We start from the raw sequence: 26,749 nt of genomic DNA, 5'->3' as shown, positions 1-26,749 counted from the left end.
GAACATGGATGCAACATTTTGTATTGACGGTCAGGCCAATACCTTGCCTGTGTCATCCTCAAACCAGAAAGGACGAAGATTCCACGTTTACTGGTTGCGACCCAAGCATTGCATTTTTATGAGTGGAGAGGTATCTTGAGATGAGCCTGTTGTTAGCTTTGTGGTTAAGGTGACTGGCTTGGGATCTTAGGGTCCTGAGTTTGAGCCCCTATCGACTGTTGAATTAACACCAGGTGGGGTTGACTCAGCCTGTCATCCTTCTGAGGTCAGCAAAATGAGTACCAGCTTAATGGTAATTGGGTCAGTGAATCAGCGGCACAGCCGTGCCCTCAGCCAACGATGCTACCCACAGCTCTGTGCTGCATATGAAGGAGGAGGGGAGGTAGCTCGAGCACTCGATCAGAGGGAAAGGTGGAAGGGTGTCAAACACCAATATATGCAGTTCTTGGAGTTGACATTCCCATAAAGAAGGAAATGGGCCTCATCAGAAAACGAAACAATTTCAAGGAACTTGGGCCTTTCTTCAATCTTGTCTGTAAGCCACTGGCACATTGTGACTCCTTTCTGTATATAGGCTGCAGGGTAATTCCAGCATAACGGACGTAACATTGAGACAAAAATTGCATCACTAATGTTGAAATTTTGAAAAGGTTGGCCATATTACAGAGAGTTTCTTTATTACATATCGTAATTAGTCTCTATGGCTTTCTGATATTGGTACAAACCCCACTGTGTAGTCTACTACTATAAAGCAAAAATCAACATACTAAAACTGGCCATAGCGCAATTCTTAAATCCTGCGAAATAACGAACTTGTAGTATACCTTTCATTCACGGTAAGCAAACTAAGCATTAGTAGCATACTTTCTATATTCCAATGATATGATCTGTCTGTTGTTTGTTAAAATATTTTGAAAAGTTCACTGTAACGGACGTAACATTTTTGACAAAATGATAACAGACAGAATGACTTACCGTTGGAAGACGTTGAGGCAGTTCTTTAAAGATGGCCACCAAATCACGTGACATCATCCACGGAGTAAATATCTCATAAATTATGAAAATTCATACCTAACTAAACACCGTCCAACAGAAATCCTTTTGAAAAATACATTTTCATATTTTATGCTTCATGTCCATTATTACGTGGAATTACCCTGCAATCAGTTTGTGTTTAATCTGAAATCTGTATTCTGGATACAGTTTCACATCATTTACGAGAATTCACTGATTCACGTGAAATTTCAAGCTCTTCTGATTCCTGAGAGATTTCTTCGGGTATCTGACAACTGAATCAAGAACAAAGTCGATGTTGTCAAGAAACCTTACATCTTGAGGACGTCCCGAATGTGTTTATCCTCCAACACTTTTACTGTTGAGGTTTGCGACGGTACCTTTTTCTCTGAACCTTTTGACCCAGGCAAATATCCATGACCTTCACGGCAAAACTAACTTAACTGCAAGTTCCAAACTTAAATTTAAACTCGGTTTGAGTCTTCATGTCAGTGTTTGCTTAAAGAAAAATGTCCACGGAATCAGTCTTTTGCCTAATTGTCCATGGCATCTTTAAAAATGAAGAATTGTCCATGGCATCTTTAACCAGAGAGTTGGTGTCAAAGCCACCCAATGCTCGCCTGTTTATACATTTATCGTTTTTATTAAAAGACGAGTCTAATAATATTTTTTTTATAAAGCATTGCAGTGAAGTCTGATCCAAATAATTTTAAAGCACTATATGTATTTGTATATTGTAATCAGTAAAAAATAGTGTGGTAGATAAAAACATAAGAAAGGAAATAACTTGCATGAAAAACTGTAACATTTTGACGCTCACGCTCACGCTTACGCCAGGGTATCGCTATAGCTCTCTGTTCTTCGACCAGGCGAGCTAAAAATGAATAATCGTTGCCAACTTTCATTGTCTGTGTTGCGGATCACTCTTCTTCAATCACGTGAAAAAAAGCAAAAAAACAGAAGTTGTCATTAGTAAGACTAAATATATTCCCTGAAAGGTTGGTTCCGGGTTTGTGAGCCACTCTGTACAATGGAATGGCGAAGAAAAAAAAATTGTGTTTTTTAGTGTTACACCTTTGATCTCTTGAAATCGGATTAGGGGCATAAATCAATCAATTGACAAAGGTGTCTCAGTGTCTCGGACCAAGGAACCTACCTGACTAATTTTTTTTTTGTATACCTTGTCGAGGCTCGTATGAGAGCTAACACACAACGCACATCAAGGGGGGCATGAGACAGGAGGGGAGGGAGTGGGAAGGACAAAATAGTGGGGAACAGAGACATTTGGAGATCTGTGGAAGGGAGAGGGATGGGACGGGGGAACATGGGGAATAGAAGATGGACATTACAGGGATTTGAAGATGTTTGGCTCAGAAATGAAGGAATCATGTGTGATTGTAACTGTTGGAAAGAAGAAATGATCATGGGGGGGGGGGAGGGGGACATACGTCTTCCTTTCCCATATGAGGGGAGACGTAAATCCCTCAGTTTTAATTAACTTTGCCACTGAAGGTGGACTGAGGTTGTTTTCACCCCTGTCTGTTTGTCTTGTCTGTGAGCAAGATATCTCAAAAAGTTATGGACGGATTTGGACAACATTTGGTGGACAGGTTGGGCTTGTGACATTGATGAATTGATTAGGTTTTGGTGAACATCCGGGTCCGATAATTTTTTTGAGTGATTCTTTACCGTTGAGAGATGGGGCCAAAATGTGACATAGCACGATATCTGAAAAAGTTGCACACAGATTATGACAAAACTTGTTGGATGAATTGGGTTGGCGACAAGAACAAGCTGATTCGATTTTGGTGAAGGTCCGAATGCAGATCCGGCCTATCAGTGGTATACAAATGCAAACTGTTCAGCCTGTGGAGGTATGTGCCCAAAGAGTGCCGTTTGAGTTGAATTTTGCCATTTGTGATTTTTCTTTTGTATTTTCTTGCTGTTCTGTGGCTTCACTTCTTCATGTGATTTGAAATTGGTACAGTACCTTCAGAAAGTATTCACACCCCTCAACTTTTGTCACACTTTGTTGTGTTACAGCCTGAATTTAAAATGGTTTATATTACAAAAAAAAATTGTCAGTGATCCACACATTATACATCAATGTCACATTATATGTCAACCCCACAATGTCAAAATGAAAACATATTTTGAGAATTTTTTACAAAGTAATTAAAAATTAAAAGCTCAAATGTCTTGCGTCGATAAATATTCAACCCACTGAGTCAATACCTTGTGGAAGCACCTTTGGCAGCTATTACAGCTTTGAGTGTTCTTGGGTATGTCTGTATCAGCTTTGTACATCGGGATTTGGGGATTTCCTCCCATTCTTCCTTGCAGATTTGCCCAAGCTCTGTCAAGTTGGATGGGGAGTGTCGGTGAACAGCAATCTTCAAGTCTTTCCACAGATTCTCAATGGAATTCAAGTCTTGGCTTTTGATGGGCCACTCAAGGGCTTTCACATTCTTGTAAAGAAGTCATTCTAGTGTTTCTTTCGCTGTATGCTTGGGGTCGTTGTCCTGTTGGAACATAAATCTTTGCCACAGTTTGAGGTCTTTTGCACTCTGACGCAGGTTCTCCTCAAGGATTTTTCTTGATTTGGTTCCATTCATTGTTCCCTCTATCCTTGCAAGTATATCAGTCCCTGCTGCTGAAAGGCATCCCCATAGCATAATGCTGCCACCACCACTTCATGGTTGGGATGGTGTTGGATGTGGTGATGAGCTGTGCTAAGTTTCTGCCAGACGTAATGCTTTGCATTCAGGACAAAGAGTTCAATTTTCGTCTCATCAGACCACAGAATCTTTTTCCTCATGCTCTCAGACTTTCAAGTGTCTTTTTGAAAACTCCAGGTGTGCTGTCATGCTCATTTTTCTCAGGAGTGTCTTCCTTCTGGCGACTCTCTCATAAAGCTTAGACTTGTGAAGTGCTGTGGAGATTGTTGTCCTTCCTGCAGGTTCTCCCATCTAGCCAAAGAATCTGCAGTTCTGTCAGTGGTCATTCTGTTCTTGGTTACATCGCTGACCAAGGACCTTCTTGCCCAGTTGCTATGTTTAGTCGGACGGCCAGCTCTAGGATGAGTCTGGGTTGTTTCATTTTTTTTCCATTTCCTAATGATGGAGCTCACTGTGCTCTTGAGTCATTCCATCTGAAATCACCAAATTTATGAAAATGTTCCCAGTTAACCCCCTCAGATTTACTTTAAACTTTCATATAATAGTTCCCAGGTATCAAAATGAAGCTGCGTAATATTTTCGGTCCATCGATGCGGTCAACTCCGAGATATTGAGGGTTGAAAATGTGGTTGTGGCCCTATTTTTATGGTCGTTGCGAGCATCACAAATGAACGGCTACTTTTAAACTCCCACAACTTTTTAAATATTAATGCTAGAGTCTTGAAATTTTCAGAGATTATTCTTCTATAACTGCTCTGGAAGAAACAACCATAAAACGGAGTATACCTCTATTAATTTTTATGACCTGATCAGTTGAAATCCAGAAAAAAATGTTGGTTTTGTATGAAGACCCAACTTTGAGACCCCATATATTTTTATTGACCCATCCCAGAAGCTTGAATTTTTTTCATGTAATAACTGTATGGTAGTAGTATTCAAATACATGTTTACTTTTCTTAATCAGTCATATATAATACAGTCATGATCCCTCAAAAATTGAAAATTTTTCATTTTTCCCTGAAATTCAGGTGAGGATTGCAAATATATGACAAGGTATACCACTTCAAATTGTTCACCATTGGAAAGAGCATATGAAGTTTACAAAAGTGTCGAATATCAAAGTGGTATATTTAAAATATATATATTCTATTTTTTTTTAAAATGTTGTTAACACAGTCGTGAATACATGAAGTGTGCGCATGGTGTGGGCACCATGGTAATCATGAATGATTAGTTCTATGGTTCAAATTAATAATACAAAAATATATCACATACTGCAATAATAATGCAATAAAACATTTCAGGTAAATGATTTGAATAGGTCCTTGATCTGCTTTTCCAAGTCAGGTGCGAGCTTGTACTGCCTCCCAGTTGACGTTAGGGGAGCATCAATAACTTTCATCACATGGACCAAAGGAACCCAACAAATGTCCTCCCTTGAATTTAACTATAGACACTGCTGACATCAGCAGATCAGCCACTATTCCTGAGTTCTATTTTTAGCCCCAGCCAGATGAGTTAAGCTCTTGCTATTTACAAATGAGAAACAAAGAATTACAAATTCAAATTTCAAAGTATTGTGTTCATGGTATCCTAATAGCAGATGATATTGTTGCGGATTCGCGCCCGCCGGCGTGCGGACGGCCACGTAACTCGAATCGCGGCACGTCGCCCACCGGACGGACAATCCAGTCGTGACCCTCTCGGACTAACGCCGGGAACTAGTCACGGGTGGACCTTTCGGTCTCACCACGATCGTGCCAATCGGCCCCCGCGTGGGATAGGGTTGCTCGCCAAATTCGACCTACCTAAGTACCCACACGGAGGGTAGACCGGGCGATCGCACCTCGCCGCAGGTCGACTTCGGACACGGGCCACTTTAAGCGACCCGTTCCGTACTATCGGGATAACCGAGCGGTGTTATTCGTCGGCCTCGACGGTTCGATTAATTATCGGGCGTTTTAGCCCATGACCAACCCTTTACGTGAAGCAAGATGGAGATTCAATGAAAGAAAAGACGAAGCGAAGCGGGAAAACAGTTCAACATAACTCACATTTATTTCGCGATGAACGGATTCCACCACATATACAATTCCACCAAAAGCACATGTAAAAGGAGAAGAAACACAATATTACACAAAAAGCAAATATAAAAGAAGAAGACAATGCAGAGCTATCCGACTACCGAGCACACGGCAACACTTATACAATTTTACTTCACAGACGGCGCCGACAACACATATTCCCAAAGCAAAAGAAAAGAACCGCCCTCAAGGATGAGGGGAGGTAGGCGGGCCTGGGGCCGAGACCGTGTCGGGCCTACCCGTCTGATGATGAGAAGCAGAGCGGTGGTGGCGCCTCAACTCCGCGGGCTTCGCGGACAGTGTCTGGTAGGGGGTGGGAAAGGGGCCCCCCTTGTCGCACTATCTCAGCGCGGGGGGGAAACAGGAGGGGGTTGTTGATGCTCGGGGGGGAGGAGGATATCACCCTGTCCCGGGTCCCGCGACGAGCGTCTCCACCTCGACCTCGGTCGCGCCGCTGGCCTCTCCCTCTGCAGCTCCCGGCACCGACGCGAGCACCCCCTCGTCCGCCTTCGCCACCACCACCTCTCCACAGCTCCGTCTAATCGCCCTCTCCATCTCCTCTCTTGGCTCGTCCCAACTCTTCACTCTTGACTTCTCCCCTCCGAACTCTGACTCTTCTTCCCAGCTCCACCGACAACTCGTTCCAACGCACCACTCTCAACTGCTCAACTGCCTTGACTGACGAACGCAGCCGTTTATATAAGCCCCGTGGCTTCGCTCCTTCACCTTTGACCCTCTGCCTCCGACCCTTCACCTCTCTAACTGGCTCCCCATTGGACCGAGGAAAAGTGGGCGTGAATGCTTTTTGATCCATGAATTTGCATATAGCGTCCTCACTCCAACGCCCTGGAGGCGGGGCCAAATCGCCCCACGCTCTCCGATAGGACGGAACAGAAGTGGGCGTGAGTCGTTTTTGATCCGTTTTCTGCGGAAAGTCTGTGATGTTTTTGAATACGCTGCTCGGTGCGCGCCCTGCACGAGTCCAGTATCGGTGCCCACGAGTGGCGCGAGAATGGTGGGGATGCGATGGTGGCGAGTTGTGACGGTAAAGGTCGTGGCGGTTGTGGTGAAGCGGCGTTGTGGTTGGTGGTTGTTGTGAAGCGGCGTTGTGGTTGGTGGTTGTTGTTGTGAAGCGGCGTTGTGGTTGGTGGTCGTTGTTGTGAAGCGGCGTTGTGGTTGGTGGTTGTTGTGTGATGGCTGTTGAGACGTGGTTGGTGGTGGTAATAATGGCGGCTGGTCCAAAATAAAGATAGTAAAAGAAAAACTGCTATCCTGAAGAGTCGCAGCCCGAGTGAATGACATTTATTCCCTCTAGACAACGGGTTTGGGCCTAACTACACATATACTGACAGAGATATCTCACCTAAGGGACCTGGATGGTGGTTTGTGAATTTCGTCAACCACAACAATATGTATGTACATTGTATATACATGTACTACACATATGTACTACATGTAAAAGGACTGTTCATTAAATAGCACACACAACACGCACAGCACTGGCAGAACATCATTTATTCAAATATTTTTAAAATACTGATAGAAACATTATACCACATTGAAATGTTAGACGAAAGTTAACTTGAATATGCTCTTTCCAATGGTGAACAATTTGAATTGGTATACCTTGTCATATATTTGCAATCCTCACCTGAATTTTGGGGAAAAATGAAAATTTTCTATTTTTGAGGGATCATGACTGTATTATATATGACTGATTAAGAAAAGTAAACATGTATTTGAATACTACTACCATACAGTTATTACCTGAAAAAATTTCAGGCTTCTGGTATGGGTCAATAAAAATATATGGGGTCTCAAAGTTGGGTCTTCATACAAAACCAACATTTTTTTTGTGGATTTCAACTGATCAGGTCATAAAAATTAATAGAGGTATACTCTGTTTTATGTTTGTTTCTTACAGAGCAGTTATAGAAGAATAATCTCTGAAAATCTCCAGGCTCTAACATTAATATTTAAAAAGTTGTGGGAGTTTAAAAGTAGCCGTTCATTTTGTGATGCTCACAACGACCATAAAAATAGGGCCACAACCACATTTTCAACCCTCAATATCTCAGAGTTGACCGCATCTATGGACCTAAAATTTTACGCAGCTTTATTTTGATACCTGGGAATTATTTTATGAAAGTTTAAAGTAAATCTGAGGGGGTCAACTTGGAGGCCTCTGGTGATATGAGGTGGAATGACTCTCTTGGGAACTTTCAACACTAGAAATTGTTTTATACCCTTCCCCAGATGTATGCCTCCTCAATTTATATTTGAGTTCTACGGACAGTTCCTTGGACTTTATGGTGGAGTTTCTGCTCCTGACATGCATTGCCAACTGCGGGACCTTGTATAGAAAGGTGTGTTTCTTTCTAAATCATGTCCATTCAATTGAATTGGCCACAGGTGGAGTCCAATCAAGTTGTGGAGATGCATCAAGGATGATCAAAGGAAATTGGATGCATCTGAGCTCAATTTGGAGTGTCATAGCAAAGGGGTTGGATACTCATCAATGCAGAACATTTCAGCTTTTCATTTTCAATTGATTTGTGAAAATTTCTAGAGGTATTTTGTGTCGATTGGTGACAAAAATTTCTCCTTTAATCCATTTTAAATTCAGGCTGTAACAACAAAATGTGACAAAAGTCAAGGGGTGTGAATAATTTATGATGGCACTGTATGACGAAGGAATAGAAGATCCCTCAAAAACGTGTTTCACGGCCTCATGAACATCATCCATAACAAACAAACTGAGAATGACAGTTGTAACCTCGGTGTGCTGTGTTGTCCAGAAGTCCCTGTTTTGGATATCTTCTTCATGTTTGCTCTCGCTATTGTGTGAGATTTTTATGCTATGGCCTTGTGTGCATTTTTGATCCAAATAATTGGAGAATGTGCATTATTGGCTCAAACAATTGTGGGTATATTGAATAATGTGAGAGTTATTGCCACAAAAGAAAAAGATTTTCATTAAAAAAAAATTGCCTCAAAGAGACGGCTTCGGAAGAGATCTTTTCTACCGATTATTTTGAGGATTGGGCATGGAACAGCCAAGGGATTGTATGAATTGCGTGTGAATAACTCTCCTGAAATGATGATTGATTACCTTTTAGGAAAAGTGCAAACCTGAATGGAGAAGTGTGATGCCATTTTCATAAATTATATTATATCTGCTGCAAGGCTCGAAGCAACATGTTCGTTTGTTTGTTTATTTATTACCTCTGCCACCGAAGGTGAGGAAGGTATGTTTTCTGCCCTTTCTGTCTGTTTGTCTGTTTGTGTGCAGGATATCTCAAAAAGTTGTGGACGGATCCGGATGAAATTTTGTGGACAGGTTGTGTGTGTGTGTGTGTGTGTGTGTGTGTGTGTGTGTGTGTGTGTGTGTGTGTGTGTGTGTGTGTGTGTGTGTGTGTGTGTGTGTGTGTGTGTGTGTGTGTGTGTGTGTGTGTGACAAAGACGAACTGATTTGATTTTGGTGAAGATCTGATAATTTTTTTTAAAGTGATTCTTCATCATTGAGAGATAGGACCAAAAAACGATATATAGCACGATATCTCAAAAAGTTGTGGACGGATTCGGACGAAACTTGGTGGACAAGTTGGTTGTGTGACAAGGAAGAATTGGTTCAATTTTGCTGAATATCTGGATTTGGATACGAGAATTATTTAATCTTTAAAGTGATTTTTCATCATTGAGAGATGGGGCCAAAAACGATACAGTTCTCAATAGCATGATATTTCAAAAATGTATTGGGCCCGATATGTTCTTGTGGATCAGGCATTATGTGGTGGAGGTATGCGCTCCAGTGAGTGCCCTTCTAGTTTATTCTTATGCTTCAATGTTAACTTTAAAAAAAAATTTTTGTTTTTTTTTAATCAAGATTGAGGCTCTTGGAAGAGCAAGGTAATGAAGGGTATGGATTGACAGTTGGGCAGTGGGGCAACTGTGACACAAGCAAGGAAATAAATGGAAAAAGAGAGGGGGGGATAAACACTGCCAACTGCGAATAAGAGAGTTGGGTTAATGGGGATAATACAGATTGTGGGGAAGGATTGGTGATGGCATGGGATGTCAGTGCAGCCCTAGTTTGTGACCCTGGAGGAAAGAGTGGGACAGCATAGCCTTTGGAAAGTGGTTCCAGATACAGAAGAGATGAAGAACAAAAAAGTTGAATTGTGCAGTTGATGGGGAAAATGGGGGGGGCGGGGGGTAGTAATGATGTGGAAAGGGGGGATCCATCCATTGGGACCATACTCTGTACAGAGCGTTGGTGCTGCCTAAGCAGTCTCCTTGGCTATTGGGTGCAATCCTGGAAGGGTCGCCACTCCGACACAGAAAGGTGGGTCATGATAACTGAAAGAACACGTTCAACCTGGAGTTGTTCAGGAGGGCCAGAAGGCTGAGATGGCAGATGGAGCTAAACCAGAGGAGAGACTGTAAAGCCAGACCACCCACCTGCCTGTGATTTGAGAGCTGCAGATCTTGTACTTCGGCCTCATCGTGGGAGATTCCAATGATGTTGAGAGTGTTACATTCCACAGAATCCATGAGACAGAGACAGAGAGAGCGCGCAAGAGCGCTGTGATGCTGTGGAACCAGCCCCGAGTGGGGAGATGTACTATATTGCGCTCTGGACATAGGCTTTGTAGCTGTGAATCGTTATAATTTTTCAAGAAAAGAAATATGAACGCTGGAGGATGCGCAGTCTACAGCTTTCTTTGGAGACCAGATATGCTGTGTGGTCGGCCCCGGAGATGTCATGGCTGAAGGTGTGACCTAGAAATTTGAGACTGAACCTCTTCCAGTTGCTGACCACAGAAAAAATGACAGTGTAGTTTCGTTTGACGATCCTTTTGGAGCAACAAGGTGAACTGTGAGACTCGAACTTGCATTTCCAAAAATATAATCGACATCGCTTCAGTCGTTACCGTCTCCAAAACTGAAAATTGAACATCCACATCGCATTAAATCAAAGCATCTTGTAAGCAATTTATCTTTTGAAATATTTTTTATTTTTTTCCTTTGCCTCAGAGCATGCATGCTTGGCTGGCATCTTTTTATCTTTACCAAACCAAACTTCAATAAACTAGCTTACCACACACAAATGTGTACTAAACTCTGAATACATCCAACGTGACAGTGAGTCACACAGTCTGCTGCACGCAATTGTCGTGCAAGGGTCTTCCCTCTAAACCAGTGGTTCCCAACCTTTTCTATGCCCCACACCCCTAGGAAATGTTCGATTAATGTTCATACCCCCACAAAAGTAATATCACATATGAAGATGAAGAAGTCTAATTTATAATTTTTGAACTGCAAATTGAACCGCATACAATACTGTGGGTGAACAAATTGAACTTAAAAAATAAGCTTTTAACTCGGTGCATAAAATGCAACTATAAATTGAGCAATTTGATTCTAATTTATTCAGAAAAAATTGTAAACAGTAACATCAATCCAAATTGTGAACATAAAATTAAATGACTTCTTTGCTCCTGCTTCTCATTCACGATTTTGTCAAAACGTGGAACTTTCTTGCTGACTGCGATCTGTAGGTCTGCCTGTGGATTCAGGCAATTCCTAGATTTTGTCTTGATTGACAAAAGAGAACTGAATCCACATTCACACAAGTAGGTTGTTTCAAATGGAATGAGGACACGGAGGGCTTTTCCACCGAGTCTTGGGAACATATCCAGTGCTGCACACCAAAACTCCTCCAAAGTCTTGCTTTCAAATTTCATTTCAAGAGTTCGATTTGTCCGCAAATCAATAACATCTTCCTTCAGCTCTTCATCATCTGACATTTTCTCCAAATGATAGGAATATGGATTCATGATCCATTCTTCTGAAATCTTCAGGTCTCCAGCAGCAATCCATCAAACGATTCTGATAGCATTTCCAAATGAGCCACAATTTCGTCACGCACAGTAAGAGTTATGGATCCAGCATCATCAACCATCTCTTCTCGTGAAAGAAAATTTGAGAGACTGCCTCTTTCCATCTTTCGACACCAAAGATGTAACTTTTCTTTGAAGGAATTCAACTTTTCACAAGCCTTCAATATGTTTATCCCTTTTCCTTGAAGAGAAATACTCAGGTCATTCATACGAGTGAAAATGTCAGCAAAGTAAGCTAGTATTTGGGCGAATTCCTGTGATTTCAATGCCCCAACCAGATCACATTCACGCTCCTCCAGAAAAACTTTGATTTCTTCCCGCAGTTCAAAGAAGCGGGTTAAAGCTTGTCCTCGTGACAACCAACGGACTTCTGTTTGGAAAAGCAAAACTGAATGCTCACAACCCAGATCCTCACAAAATGATTTGAAGATGCGATGGTTCAAAGCTCTCCCCCTGATCCAGTTGATGATCTTCACACAAGTATCAAGGACTTTCTTCAAATTTGGAGGCAATGTTTTTGATTACTAAAGCATGCCGATGAAGAAAACAATGGGTAACTTGCAAGTCTGGAATCTCCTTTTTTCATCATTGTAGAAATTGAAATGGTACTTAAAACACACGTTTCTACACCGTTTTACAATTAATTGATGTCAAATATAAAATACTAACTTCAAGACTATTAAACAAGCAATTGTTAAATTACCATTATTCCGAAAAAGTGGCTAAATACTAGTTTTCTGAAAGTTTATAATGTTCACGATTAAATTCTATTAATAAAGTGTTCACCAGTGGTAGTACGCAATAATACGTATGGTGGTCAACGTGCTAAGATAAATCACACTCAGTATGGAGACACAATGCAAATTTGTAACACGCTGCAACAGTATTCCAGGCCATCACCGCGTGTACATCACCAGTCACTCACCCGTAAAAAATGAACAAAGACAAATATCTTACGCCTACAGTGTTGGCGTAATGATGTACAATGATTATGTCAGATGTTGCGTTATAATGATTTTAAAAGCAATACTCTGACAATCAGTTACTTTACTTATATGTTAATTCTGTTATTCTCTCCTTTTGATTAAATACTCGTAAACGAGATTACTATCTACGCAACACAACCACCTACTACCACCTCTCAAGGCACACTGGTAGCTGGCTGAGTGATGACTCGTGACTCGTCACTCAAGGACACAAGCCACTCTTTGTCGCACCCCCTGAAATTCCATCTCGCACCCCCAGGGGGTGCGGACACTCCAGGTTGGGAACCCCTGCTCTAAACCATAAAAGTCTCTCTCCCACTTTAAAAATTTCCATAAATATATTGTTGTTCACACAGAAAAGTATAGCACAGTTTGAAGCAAATTTGTATTGGTTCTTTTGCTCCACATATCACTCGTGGTTCGTGGAAATGTGAAAATGTCTTCATTTGAAAAATTGGTTTCAAGTTTGTTTGTTTTTCATAACTCGGTTAATCAAATTTCTGGTATAAATTGCTTTCAAAGCACATTGGCTTCTATTACTAGCTGTAATTGTGGGAAGGTTATTGCTTTTTTTTGAAGAGTGCAATCCTTCAAACAGGTAACACTGTTATAATTTCTTTGATGTAGGAAGTTGAGATTTCACGTGCTGGTTTCTTAAATACACAAAAGTGTTCAAAGTTTTGTAATAATCAGAAGCAGATATATTTAATTTGTAATTATGACGTATGCAATGTCAATTTTTTTAAATTAATATTGCAATCGTTTCAAAGTCATTCACAAGTTGAATAGAATTAACAATGCGGTGTTGTGCATTTAGGTACGAGGGGACAGGGCGCTCCCTGTCGCTCAAGCTCATCCAGCAGCTCCGACAGCAAAGCGTACAGAGCCAGCAAGCGAATACAGCTGAGAATAAGGACTCTGCCGCTACCAGGTTGTCATCTGGTAAGGGCAAAAATTTAACTTCGTCACATGTCCCTAATTCAACAATTCTAGTTTTCTTTCATCAATGCCATCAAATTGGTTCGTTTCACCTTTTTTTTTAAACATCCTCAGTGCTTCATTTATGCAGCATGAATCATTTCAGTCATCTCCCTCCCTGGTTATTTGTAGCATTTTTAAAGGTCTAAAGCTCATGTTGGTGTTGTCATCTTGTTCTCCATCAACAGCTTACTGTTCCATAATACCTACCAACCCTGTTCACCACAATCTCAATCTCTGGTTCTGTGTTCCTCTCCATTGCATTACATTGTCTTGTTTCTTCTGTGCATGGCCTACCACCCTCCCAACTGTGATGATACCATGTGTGAATCTCTCTCAGCCAACTTTAATTCTCTCCGATCTCTTACCCCCCCCCCCACCCCCAATCCCAACTCTCCCTTCCTAATCTCTGGTGACTTCAATCATCGTCATTCTAGCCAGCTTGATGTCGGTCCTTCACACCATGCTGTCCATGGTGTTGCAGCCAATAACGTTTGTCACAACAGCGTGGCCTTGACGAATTTAATAATTACAAACCATATTTCCCCCCCTCTCCCCGCCCCACTCCTGCAATAGACCAATTTAATAATTACAAACCCTAACAGCACGTCTTCTACACATAGAGCAATCCCAGTATGATGTAATGTTACATATGAGAAGCTTTGTGGCCGTTAAGTCCTTGTCATGAAAGACTCTATTGCACCTTTGTCACAAGGCTCAGTGAGCTTGATGTGATGCTCAATGGTGGCATTGATATTGTATTAGCATCATTTGTAAATGAGGTAACAGGCCAATGCACACCACTTCTGTTTTGTGGTAGTTGATGCGAGTCCAAATTCCTTACTGATTGCACTGTGGTGATCGATCATCCATTCCAACATTGCAATGTCTTGCAAGAGAAGGGCAATCTTGTCAGCATATTGTGCTTCAAGCAGAAAACATTGCTCCATTTTAGAGTCTGCTTTAAAAACACCAGGCCCACCCCAGTGCTGCCGCAAGACTATGTTGGGCACACCACCCTCTCCCCGCCCCACTCCCGCAATGGAATGGGGGTGGGGAACACTCACACTCTCTCTCTCTCTCTCTCTCTCTCTCTCTCTCTCTCTCTCTCTCTCTCTCTCTCTCTCTCTCTCTCTCTCTCTCTCTCTCTCTCTCTCTCTCTCTCTCTCTCTCTCTCTCTCTCTCTCTCTCTCTCTCTCTCTCTCTCTCAACATTGGCACCTATCTCATGCCTGGCCTTTACAACAGCCTGGGCCTCGAGTAACCAGAGCCACGCCAAAAAAGGAAGCACTTGCACATTGGGATCTACCCCGTGGGTCAAGTGCCACCACCTGAAGAGCTGCCTTTGGACCCTCGAGACCCTTCCCGTCACTGTTCCTGGCACCATTCGCCAGCGCTTCATGGGATCTGCACCCATCATCAGGATGTAGTCTCAGCTCTGGCACATTGTCATTTGGAATCTAAAATTGCCTGGTGTGCCAGGAAAGTGAGGTACCGAACCGTTCTAGGGTTCTCTCGTCGGGTACAGTCGGGCATATTGAAACACAGTACGTGTGGAAAACAGGTGGCCAAGTCCAATTCAGCCATGGATAGGCCACCCTCTGCTGGCTGCCGTAGGATATGGGCGGGACAAGCAGACCAGATCGGCATCCAGTGAAGTAGACCAGCGAAATCCATGCCTTTCTCATGCAGAGTTGATGCACCCAGCCCATAGGGGCAGCCCCATAACAATTTACCTCTTACTCAAAACCACTTCTCCGTTTGGCCAATTCACCATCTGCAGCCCTTGATCAAGCTTGCTGAGCCTTGATCATTCAGTTTGGCAGATTGAGCCCTGGCAGAGCCCCCCCTCCCAAATGGCCTGACAAAGGTCGGGAGGTAGGAAGTCCTTCGCTGAGGTCAAATCAACTGAAAACTGTCTGGGGCTATTCAGAGGATGCAGAAACATCATTCAGATCGCCTGATCATATTTGCCCTTAAGAGTCCACAGTTTTTTTTGCCAGGGCATGGTCCTGCCTCATCGAGGCAGTAACTTGTGTCCAGAAAGAATGCAGGAGGGCAACCAAGGCTCCAGGCGACCTCGTCGCAACACAGGCTTTCCAGCCCCGTTCAGACATAGCCAATACCTCAGACTTTGGCTACGATTCGTTGTCCAGCTATTTCAACAGCTGGTCATGCATCCTGGCAGCCACACCATAGGCTTGCCAATCGGCTATGCACACACCATCAAGAGGGGCCTCGTCTAATCTTAACTAATTTAACCTCGTCGTCCCGATTGCCCTGTAGCGATTGATCACACGTGCTAACGTTGCTGCCAGAAAAGGGCAATATCATCGGCATACGATGCCATACACAGAAAATAATGCTCCCCTTTAGAGTCGGGTTTAAGACGTAAAAGATTGAAAAAAAAAATTACCTTCAGTCTGAAAGTAGACTGAATGGCATCATCGGTGCCATGGTCAGAAAATGTACAGTGGAAAATGGCAGCAGCTGGTATCATACCAAACATAGAACGGGTAAATATAATTTTTGATTGGAGCGATATGTTCACCTGTGGTTTGAAGAATGATGTAGGCAGGGATATTTTATATCGAAAGAGCAGTGGGGATCATTTATCGGCAAAAGGGAGTGCTTTCCACTCTTATGACCATGGGCTTAACAGAAAGGGGGGACAGCAAGATTTGCAGTGGGAATTGAGGCACGAGGAGGGTGGAGAGACGACAAAGGAGGAAACTGCAACTGAAGACATAATTGTGATTGGTGTGGCCATGCAGCAAAAAATAATTTCAGGAAGGGGGAAGTTAAAAACTATTCGATAGAATCGATACCGTACCACTGCTTGGAGTTCAAATCATGAGATGGAAGAGCTTGAAGCTAAAGTTGGTCGTGAGGATTATGATCTCGTTGCAGTAAGCAAGACTTGATTTAATGAGCAGAGTAATTTGAGGACAGGAATAGAAGACGACAAGATGTACAGGTGTGACTGGTAGGAGAAAATTGGAGCCAGGCGTCACAATCTGGGGTAAAATATAGTACAGTATTGTGTCGAGAGAAAGGGGTGACATTAAGGAAGGAGTTAATGTGGAGGATTCTGTGTGGATGGATAGAGATTCTAGGTTGTAAGAATAGTAAGATGTTTTCACAGTGTTCCTGGTGTGAGTGAAGAGCAGGAAAGACAGATTCATGAATAATTCAGAAATGCATGTGATGAGGGAGGAGTATTGATTATGGGGAGTTTTTGTTTTGCCAGGGAGACATTGCCTCCAGGAACAGGGTAGATGCAAGGTCAGAGCAGATGAGAATGTTATTTTGATGTAGTCCCAGGATTGCTTTTTAAGGATGATCACCCACCCCCACCCCACCCCACTGAGCTGTCCCTCGGATATACATTAAACTGGGTGTCCCATCTGCTGGCATTAGTTTGTGAACATTAAAGTTCTTAGTGTCCATCATGAAGAGTAGGTGAGCAGTCACTGGCACCCTGTCCAAATTCTAAATTCTTGCTGTAACCTACATGGGTCACTGCATCAGTGGCACAGCCACACTTTCAGCAAAGACGATGTCAAACCTCAGCCACATGCTGCACAAGAAAGAAGCAGCTCACCCCTTGACTCTTCAATATATCGTGCAACGAGTCGTATGGTAAGGCAATTGCCCAAATCATGTTGCCCCTTTTCTCCGATATAGACGCTAAGCCATCTCCACCGATGGGAACTTGTATTCTCTGAAAAGTACATGATCATTGTGTTTCCATTCTCAGACGTGTTGTCATTCAACATCAGGTCCGTGTGATATCAGAACACACAGATCTTTCAACATCCGTAAATACTTTTATTGTAGTTGGTTGTCAATCCCTAGATCCAATCATTTTTCTTCACTCATGTAGGAAGGATAGGGTCACAACAGACACCACTCAGGTAAAGGCTGACTCACTTAACTATGTTTTTGCGGATTAGACAATGTCCCATATCCCTTTCTTCCTGTATCAATTCCTATGTCCCCTCACTGAAAACATCCGACAGCATGTGAACTTTCTTCCGATCAATGTGGCGAAATTTCCGTCCTTTTGACTCCTCCACCGTGACTGCAGGCCCAAAGGGCATCAGTACCATCATACTCAAAAAATGTTCATCTGCCTCGGCTTTTCTTTTTCTTCTCTTTTGCAGGTTATTTTCAAATGGCCGCCTGCCAACATTCATGGAAAATCGCCAACATTGCCCCGATTCATAAGAATGGTGTGTCAATACTGACCTTCTTTGTGATCGACGAGTCCGATTTCTCCCCATCAAAAGGAAATTGCTGAAATATATAATTGCAGCAGACCCTCGAGACTCGTATTTTCTCAAATGCTCTGATCATTGAGCATCAGTCTGGCTTACCAAGGTTATTTCTCCTTGAACATGTTTTTTTTTTTTTCCACTGGCTCTAAAGTTCGTGGAGGAGCTGCGCCACAAATCACGCACACATGCACACAGATACATGAGGCAACACGAGACTTGACGTTCACACAGACACACCCGCTGATAATTGGGGGGGAAGTGACAGCATCTTCCCAGAGCGCTCTGGGTACTGGCGCCGGTAACAACATGTACAGACTTGAGTTATGTGTTGGAAAATAAGCTTTAATGTGACGTTGTGTGCCAAACGTATGTGGAAGTGCAAATCTTTGTTTTGATTGCTTGTCTTCATTGCTTCTTCATTCTTCCTGCAGCCAGGACGCTACACGAAACGTCACTTTCAGAGTCGATCCGATATGGCCCGGGTGACCCTGTGGAGAAATGGCTCAATGATCTTCTCTGCCTGGACTGTCTGAATGTTCAACATGTCGCTATTGGCTGTCCTCTCCCAGACTTGTGTGACCTGTATCCTTTTACAATAATTTGGAATCTTCGTATAGGAATGTGCTGTTCCATATATATACATATATATATATATATATATATATATATATATATATATATATATACTTCAAAAAATTTACAAACTTAAAAAAAATCTTCTAATTATTTTTATTATAAATGTATTTATTGTTTATTATTTTAATTTCCTTTTTCAAGTTGTCAGGTTAACTCATCATGCACTTTCCATCATGATTTTCCTGACACCATGTAGTTACTATGTGAATAGAGACACCCTGTTCTGTTACCATCAGGCTTCTGAGACATTTCTGCATCGGCTTATGAGCCTCTACGTTGCTTCACACTACAAGGTTTGACATGCAGGTCACGTGGATCAAACAATCAATTTTTGTTTAAAAAAAATTTTTTTTTCATTGTTTTACTTGTCATTCTCATCTAGTAGTTTGATAAGATGTGCAAAGGTTTGTTGTAGAAAATTAATCTTTGTACTATCACGTCAGATGATCTGTTAACACGGTATATCTGTGCCGGGGATATAATACCCTTGCGAAGGACCGAAACGGTGAGTAAGATACTGCATTCGATGTTAACACTATTCCCCAAGAATCATGCTCGCAAAATGCATGGGAGGCAAAGAGACGGTAGATGTTTCTTGGAGGTTTTACTAAAGGTAATGAATTCGGGGAAATATTACGACACAAACCAAGCAGTTCACAGACACAGATAGGGATGATGGGGGCATGCATACTTGTGCACAGAGGAGATAAATCACCAAAGCCTAACCCAACAATGGTGCCAAAACTAAATGCCGCGACTCGCACAACAATGGGGAGTGAGTGAGGGTTTTGAGAAAGGCAACGAGGTTGTTGTAGGTCCAGTGCGGTTCATGCGGGCTGGTGCGACATGGCTGGGGCATGGTGATGAAGTGGATGAGATTGAGGTGAGGGATTGGGTGGCATTGCACCCATATCCAGCGCAGTCCTCTTGGTCTGAGAAAGAGAGAGAGAATATGCATGCATGCACTCGTCTTTTTTTATTGCCGTTTGGGACGTCCATGGCTGGTCTCTAATGGCCATTACTCAGGATGCGTGCGACGCTTCCTAGAGTCTGCTCCCCTCCCCCCATCGAGGGCTTATTTCCAGTACAAGGCAGCTCATCCGGTGGTCCTTATTATGAGGTACCAGCAGAACTGCCAGGCCAATGCATGGTGCTTTGTAAGTGTCCATACTGCACCGCAAAGAACATTTGATAGCGTTATTTCAGTGCCTGTGTCAAATGTCCAAGTCCTCACATGGCCTTGCTCAGAAGCAAGAGGTTTTATACAACAAACTTCCTGTATCTGCTTTTTAATTTACACTCACTGTCTCCTCGGTGCACGTTTAACAAGCCGACCTTATCTTGACGATTTCCCTGACACAAAAGTAATCTAAGCTCCATGGTCCATGGTATTCTTACCCAAATCTAGCGACGGACCCCACCCCTTCCCACAAAACAATACATTTGGCTCAAATGTTCATCTGCATTCTGCTGGGATCGGTTGTGGCTCCCCCCCCCCCTTTGCCTGAATCACTTTTGTTTTGCTTATCTGGTTGCAGTATTTATTGTACATCCACTTGTGCATGTGTATCCCAAATGGTATGCTCAGCTTACATCTGTCTTGCACCCAGATACTTGACCTTGCTTCAAATTTTGCGTCCTTTTCTGTATTATCTCCATCTGTAGCTCGTCTACGACGAAGTCGAGATGAGCTGTTAAAGCCGGATGTCCATCAGTCCAGCTGTCAGTCAGTCGGTTCTTTCTTCCTTCCCTCTGTGGGTCCATTAACATTTCTTTTTTCCCAACTCCTCCGATGCGGCTCAACAGATTGTTTTGAAACTTGGCATGAGATAATTTGTGATATCGCTGCCCCAAAAAAGGATTTTTTTTGTGTATACCAGTACATAGTCGAGGCTCGTGGAAGAGCCAATCCACTCAATGGATCAGGACATAACAGGCTGCAAAAGGAACAGGAGAGATGCACACAAAGATGCAGATGAGTGTTGCCAGGAGGTCATTTCGAAGAGGGATCATGAGAGGGTAAGATTTAACAGTATTGAAAGACATCTTCTAAGTGTTTGACAACCTGTGATTTATTTTTTTCGTGGCCTGAAGAGAAGCAAGAGGCTGCAGCCTTCCTGTCTGAATGACGAGGGACATTACAGCACAGGGTGGAGTCATCAGCAAATAGATGAGGATTTTCCAGAGAGTCAGAGAGATCATTGATGGAGTTCAGGAATCGGACTGGTCCCGGAACATTGCCTTGGGGCGCTCCAGCCTTGAGAAGGAGAGGAGATGAAAAGATTCCGTTTGTCTGTGAGCGGGATATCTCAAAAAGTTGTGGACAGATTCATACAAAGTTTGGTGGACAGGTTGAGTGTGTGACAAGGACCAATTGATTAGATTTTGGTGAAGATCCAGTTCTGAATTCTCGAATTTTTTTCAGTGATTCTTCACCATTGAGTAATCGGGCTAAAATCGATAAATAACATATCTCAAAATGTTGTGGATGGATTTGGATGAAACTTGGTGGACATGTTGGGCGTGTGATAAGGACAAATCTGTTTGATTTTGGTGAAGATCTGGATATGAGAGTCTTTCATTTTCTCAGTGATTCTTTACCATTGAGAGATATTTCAAAAAGTTGTTGAGGGATTATGACAAAAGTAGGTGGACGAGTTGGGTATGTGACAAAAATAAGCTGATTAGATTTTGGAGGTCCGTATCCAGATCTGGCTTATCAGTGGTATCTGGCTTATCTGGCAAAACGTAAACTGTTCAGCCCGGTGGAGGTAGGTGCTCAACTGAATGCTGTTCTAGTTTGTTGTGCAGTGATGTTGGAGGATTTCCAAGCAGATCATAGGGTGAAAAGGGCAGAAAGAGGATGTGCAAGAGAAGCAGGACAGGTTTTTAGGCCTGTATTGAGTCCGATATGTTCTCGTGGATCAGGCATTACGTGACGAAGGTATGCGCTCCACTGAATGCCCTGCTATTATTTTTTTTGTGGTGGTATAATACGCATATGAACATACAACAGGAACATAATTTTACTAATTCACTCTGTGGAATAGTGGAATAAAATGTACATACCATATTGTATCTAACTTTAATGATGTTTATTTTGTGACTTTCAGCTTCATCTCATTTGTTGAAAATTGAAAAATCCAAGTCGTAATGTATCATTAGTGCAGAAGTAAACAAATATTGACCTGGACAATAAGGAAACGAGTAAACAAGTGATTTGCAGTATCAGGCTTTTATCTAAATGTATACTGTCAGTTGTACAAATGGTCGAGTTTCATTGGCGGACATTTTTTCCCCCATAATACCATAACAATTCATTTCTCAGCTTTGCAGACAGCAGAAATGAATTCAGCACCGCCAAATCCTTTTGGGGGGGAAAAAAAACCATCTTCAATTACCCTTTAGACACCTTTAGACCTTTTCAACCTCTTTAGGCTCTTGAAATTTACACCTTAACTACAATTGGAACATATCCTTGAGACCACATAAACCTTTAAACCCCTTGAAACCCTTTAGACTTTTCGACCCTTTAAAACCTGAGACCTTTTTAAGACCCTTTAAGACCCCTTAGATGCCTTTCGACATTTTGCACCTTTTCGACCCATTAGACCCTAACTAATTTTGAACATACCCTTTCGACCTCACAGACCTTGAGACCCCTTATGACCATTTAAACCCCGGTGGACCCCTTACACCTGTATACCCTATTGACGTTTGGACTGTTTCATCTCTTTAGACCCCTTTAGACCTTTTAAGGCACTTTTGATACTTTCTACACTCTAGACCCCTTTAGACCCTTTCACCTTTTTGACCATATAAACCCTTTAGATCCTTTTGACTGTTGAGACCCCTTCGACTGTTTAAAACATAACTACGATTGGAATGTACCCTTATGACCCTTTAAACTCCCCCTAGATCTTTACAACATGTATACCTTAAGATAATTTTGACCTTTTTAGTCCTTTGAAGATCTATTTACTCCTTTTATGACTGTTTTCATCATTGTAAGACCCTTTGAACACTTTAGACCCTTTACCCCCTTTCGACAACTTTCAACCCGAAGACTACACCTATTTAGGGTGGACAAAACTTTTAGGGTAGTGGATAAAACGTTTTTTAATTTTTTTTTGTTTGTTTAAATCAATTCAGGACCCACTCATCCTCCATAGTTTTCACTGTGTGAATACAATGGTGTTATCAGGCCTTTCAACCCCCACGGGCCACTAATTTTACATCAAATCGAACTGAAAATCAACTTTATCACCTAATGCACCCAAACTATGACCGCTTTCCATGGGGAGACGAGCATCTGTCCCACTTGGGATTATTTAATTCTTTTTAATTATTGTGGCTGAGAATGTCTTTTTATTCTTTCTGTTGAATATTTTTTGCACAACATATTGTGACATTTCCTCCAAAACTTTTGCATTTCTTAAAAATGACCGGAATGAGGTTCTTCTTTTTTTCTTTGAAGTGGCTCACAGGACTTCTTTTTTTTCTTAAATTTATTAAAAATATTTTACTTTTCACTTTGAGAGTAGAGAGTTGAATTTGTTCATTATAACATGGGATTCCCCACCCCCAAAAGTGCCATTCATGAAAAGAAAATTTGGAACTTGTAGTCCTTATTACAAGACTTGTAGTCCTTATTACAGTAGGTCTGTGGACAATGTCTGTTTACCTCAATAGGATGACTGTGCAATTCTTGAAGCAAATATATAATCATTTTCCCACTTTCTTGTATTCACCTTGAGTTGTTTGGCCTGGATTTGATTCCTGTTGCAATATGTTCTGATTGCAGTTTGGTGTCCTCGTACCCGACAATCAGGGCCTTTTCATCTTGCAGCCAGCTGTTCATTTGGAGGGGACATCAAGCCAGCTGTTTGTTGTGCTCACATTCACTCGTGGATGCTAATGGAATCCGGCAAAATTAGCAGGCTATTTGCTGGTATCGTAGCCAGATGCCAAATCCTTGCCCTGACTACATCCAGAAGGCATTTATTCACGAGTGGTGTGATCATTGTCACTCATTGTGAGGTCATAATGAGTGATATGAGAAAGAAAATCGATAATAATGATATCCTTTCTATCACCTTGGGTTTTTGTTCAAATATTGCCTTGTAAACCAACACAGATTCAATGGAGGCCAGACAAAAAATGATTGGTATCGAGAACATTCTCCATGCTTGCAGTCATACCTAATGGGCATGTTTCATGAGCATTACGCCACTCTACTGACAGGTGCGTCATAAAAAGAAAGTTGTAATTCCTGTGCACAGCACGCTCACAGACTGTACTGTCGTTCACTGGGAAGAGTAATGTGTGGGAAGCATTTGGCATCCAAGCATAGAGAGTGAGGGAAGGTCCAAAGCCCACGATTCACCACATCCCATTGATATTCCATCCATGTTTCCCACTTTACATCTAAGAGCTTTCTGCTCAACAGGCATCCCCTCATGTCTGGCCAAGTCCGTCTGCTTTGTACTTTTTCCTTTTTTTGCCTATCAACCATCAAAAATAAAAAGGCAACGTGAGGAAATGAAGTCATTGTGCTCAGATTTAGTTTTAAAATCACCTGTGATGCATGCTCGTTTGTGTATGCTCGTTTTTCTGCAATGTCATGTAATTGCATTGATCACATGAATAATCACCTGTGATGTGCACATACCTCAGGGTATAGCGTGCTTAAGGCTGTATTTCTCCAGCATGGTTTGTGTTCCGGGAGGACTGCCACTTCACCTCTGCTCTTCTGCTGTTCACTGCTATTGATTGATGTCGTCGGACATCGATATGTCTAGACTATCAATGCTCAAATTTTCACTGACTGATTTAATGCACTCTATTATTCCTTCCTCATCCACTTTTCACAACCTACATTGCACATGTCGTGTCAGCAGGACTCGTAACCTTCACTACATGTGACATCAATGCTAAACTGCCACTCCTTGACGGTCGTTGTGCAAAAAGGACTCTTCAATTTCCCCCCTCTCCCCCAATTCTGCCAAAGTGTCTGAAAGTTAATGAATGAGCTTGTACATGTATCACATTGAAACATCATCGTTGTTGTTGTTTTTTATGTAGAAGCACAAGGACAGAGGGAGACTTCGCATAAATCGGTGCATTGCATGGGATTTGGACTTGGGGTCTCAATATTAGTTAAGTGCTGGGATAGGAGTGTACGATGGATTAATTGGAGTTCTTAATGTCGATTTGAAGTCCCGGGAATATTTCATTCCCATAAGCCATGAATCGATCCTTTACATTGCTGAGTATAGTAACATATTGTTCCTCTTGCACCTTAATAAAGGGGGCTCTCGACTAAAACCAATCTTTATTACTGAGTCCCTGTGTTATATTGCAGGCCTGTACTTCTTTTCCTCCTCTGGCAGGATGCTTAAGATCCGAGCATATTTGGCTTGTATAGTTCGGTCACACTATGGCTGACACACTGGAGTGTCTGACGGCTGATCCTTTTGTCGATACATGCATTGTTGTTGGTTGTGCCTTTTGCACTTTCTACACTGGCTTTTGTGTCCTTTTCTGACAAGCCAATGAATGCAAAGTCGATGGTTTCGTGAGTTGATAGTAAAATTACCAGACGTCCTTTGTCAAAAAGTTAGTTTTGAGGATGATTTATTGAGCTTCTGTAATCTTACTGTCATGTAATCTGTAATGTAATATATAATTTGAGACTTGTTTGATTGTTTGTCTGATTTATATTCACTCCTGAACTGCTGGATGGAATGAGTTGAAAGCTGGTGATTGTACTCAGGGTGTGCATGGGAAGGTTTTATGTTGTCCAAGTCATTCATAACCCAGGAGGATTCAAGGTAGGTGGAGGACCCCAATTCTCTATTTAAATGTGTGTTGTGTCCTGCAGTTAGAGGGGAGTTGGGGGGTGTATTACAAGTCACCCCACCTATCATTATGTGGGGATTAAGGATGGGTATTCACTAGTTAATATAAATTGATGCAAATACATTTAAATTAAATAGTGTAAACTGTAATTGAAGGTCAGCAACACGTTTTTTTTATCTACTATCCCCAAACCCCAGGCCAGGCCCTCCCACAAAACCACCCTTGTATCAGTTCTAATGGAGAAAATTTTCTCAGTTGTCATTTGCTTTGTTTCCCCACTTATACTTGCTTCTTTCTTGCAGAACTCTCCGAATGATCTACAAATGATCTCTGATGCTCCAGCCCATCATTTGTTCTGCTTGCTTCCTCCAGTAACAGCAACACAGAACTCGTTGCCTGAAGTTTTAGCAGTTGTTCAGGTACTCAAGAAAGGGAACAAAGTTCATCAGCAGTTTGGGTCACTCATCTTGGGACAACTGGCACTCATATGTAGAACAAAATGTCATCACAATGAGAGAGCACTCACTGTTGCATACCATTTTGTGCTTTGCACTATATTTTCTCCAAACATGCAATTGGCTGTCTCCACCAGTGTTTGAGTACTTATAATGGGTTTATCATTGTCGTCCTCACAGCCAAGTACTCTACTAGATATGTTTTAGGTTATTAAATGGACTGTACAGGAGTGATCGATTTATAAACATAAATGTATAGCTTTATAAAGATAAACAGGAAGGTATTTGTTGGAGTGGTGATTATCCATAAATCTTTAACATTACTTCAAAGCTGTAAAACAAAAACAAAAAACACCTTTTGTTTGGTCTTGCATGAAATTGTGGATGAAAACACTTCATAAATTGATGGAGTTGTGTAATGGTTCATGGAATTACATTTGAAATTTGTATTGTAAACCAGCCTTGAAAAAAAAATATAGCCTCTTGCACAGGGTAGGAAGCCTCGCTTCAATGTCAAGTGCCTTTTGTGGTGGAAAAGACACGTAATATACCAAGGGAAATGTAATTTAAGCTTTAGAATACTTGTAGGTGAAAGGTTCCCAAAAGCTTTTCCTCAGTGGTGGCATAATGAACAAGAATAGTGTTTTCTTGCATACATGCTTTCTCTTTGGAGGTGTAATTGGTCCTTTTAGGCTTGGCCTTGATTTCATGTTTATACATATGAGATTTGAATGCTTGCATAAAATAATAGTTTTGGAAAAAAATTGTTTGCAGATTTAAGGCTTGTGGAAGAGCCACAACACTGACGGATCAGGACGTAACATAACAAACGGGGAGAGAGAGAGAGAGAGAGAGAGAGAGAGAGAGAGAGAGAG

At 42.0% G+C, this 26,749-nt stretch overlaps 1 protein-coding gene across 4 annotated transcripts in view; it reads left to right on the top strand.

Moving 5' to 3' along the window:
* NAT10 (N-acetyltransferase 10) overlaps nucleotides 1-26,749 on the top strand; it is a 208,476-nt gene that overhangs the window by 54,028 nt on the left and 127,699 nt on the right. For all 4 annotated transcript variants that reach the window (XM_085884185.1, XM_085884186.1, XM_085884187.1 and 1 more), the window contains exons 13-16: nucleotides 13,483-13,607; nucleotides 18,354-18,504; nucleotides 18,755-18,851; nucleotides 25,722-25,838. In XM_085884185.1, coding sequence (XP_085740311.1) covers nucleotides 13,483-13,607; nucleotides 18,354-18,504; nucleotides 18,755-18,851; nucleotides 25,722-25,838 — 490 coding nt within the window. The remainder of the gene's footprint in view (nucleotides 1-13,482; nucleotides 13,608-18,353; nucleotides 18,505-18,754; nucleotides 18,852-25,721; nucleotides 25,839-26,749) is intronic.

Source organism: Eptatretus burgeri, chromosome 6 (genome assembly GCF_056783735.1).
Source record: "Eptatretus burgeri isolate ZD-2024b chromosome 6, Ebu_testis_v1, whole genome shotgun sequence".
Classification (NCBI taxonomy): Eukaryota; Metazoa; Chordata; class Myxini; order Myxiniformes; family Myxinidae; genus Eptatretus; species Eptatretus burgeri.
This window is presented reverse-complemented; position numbering and strand designations above follow the sequence as displayed.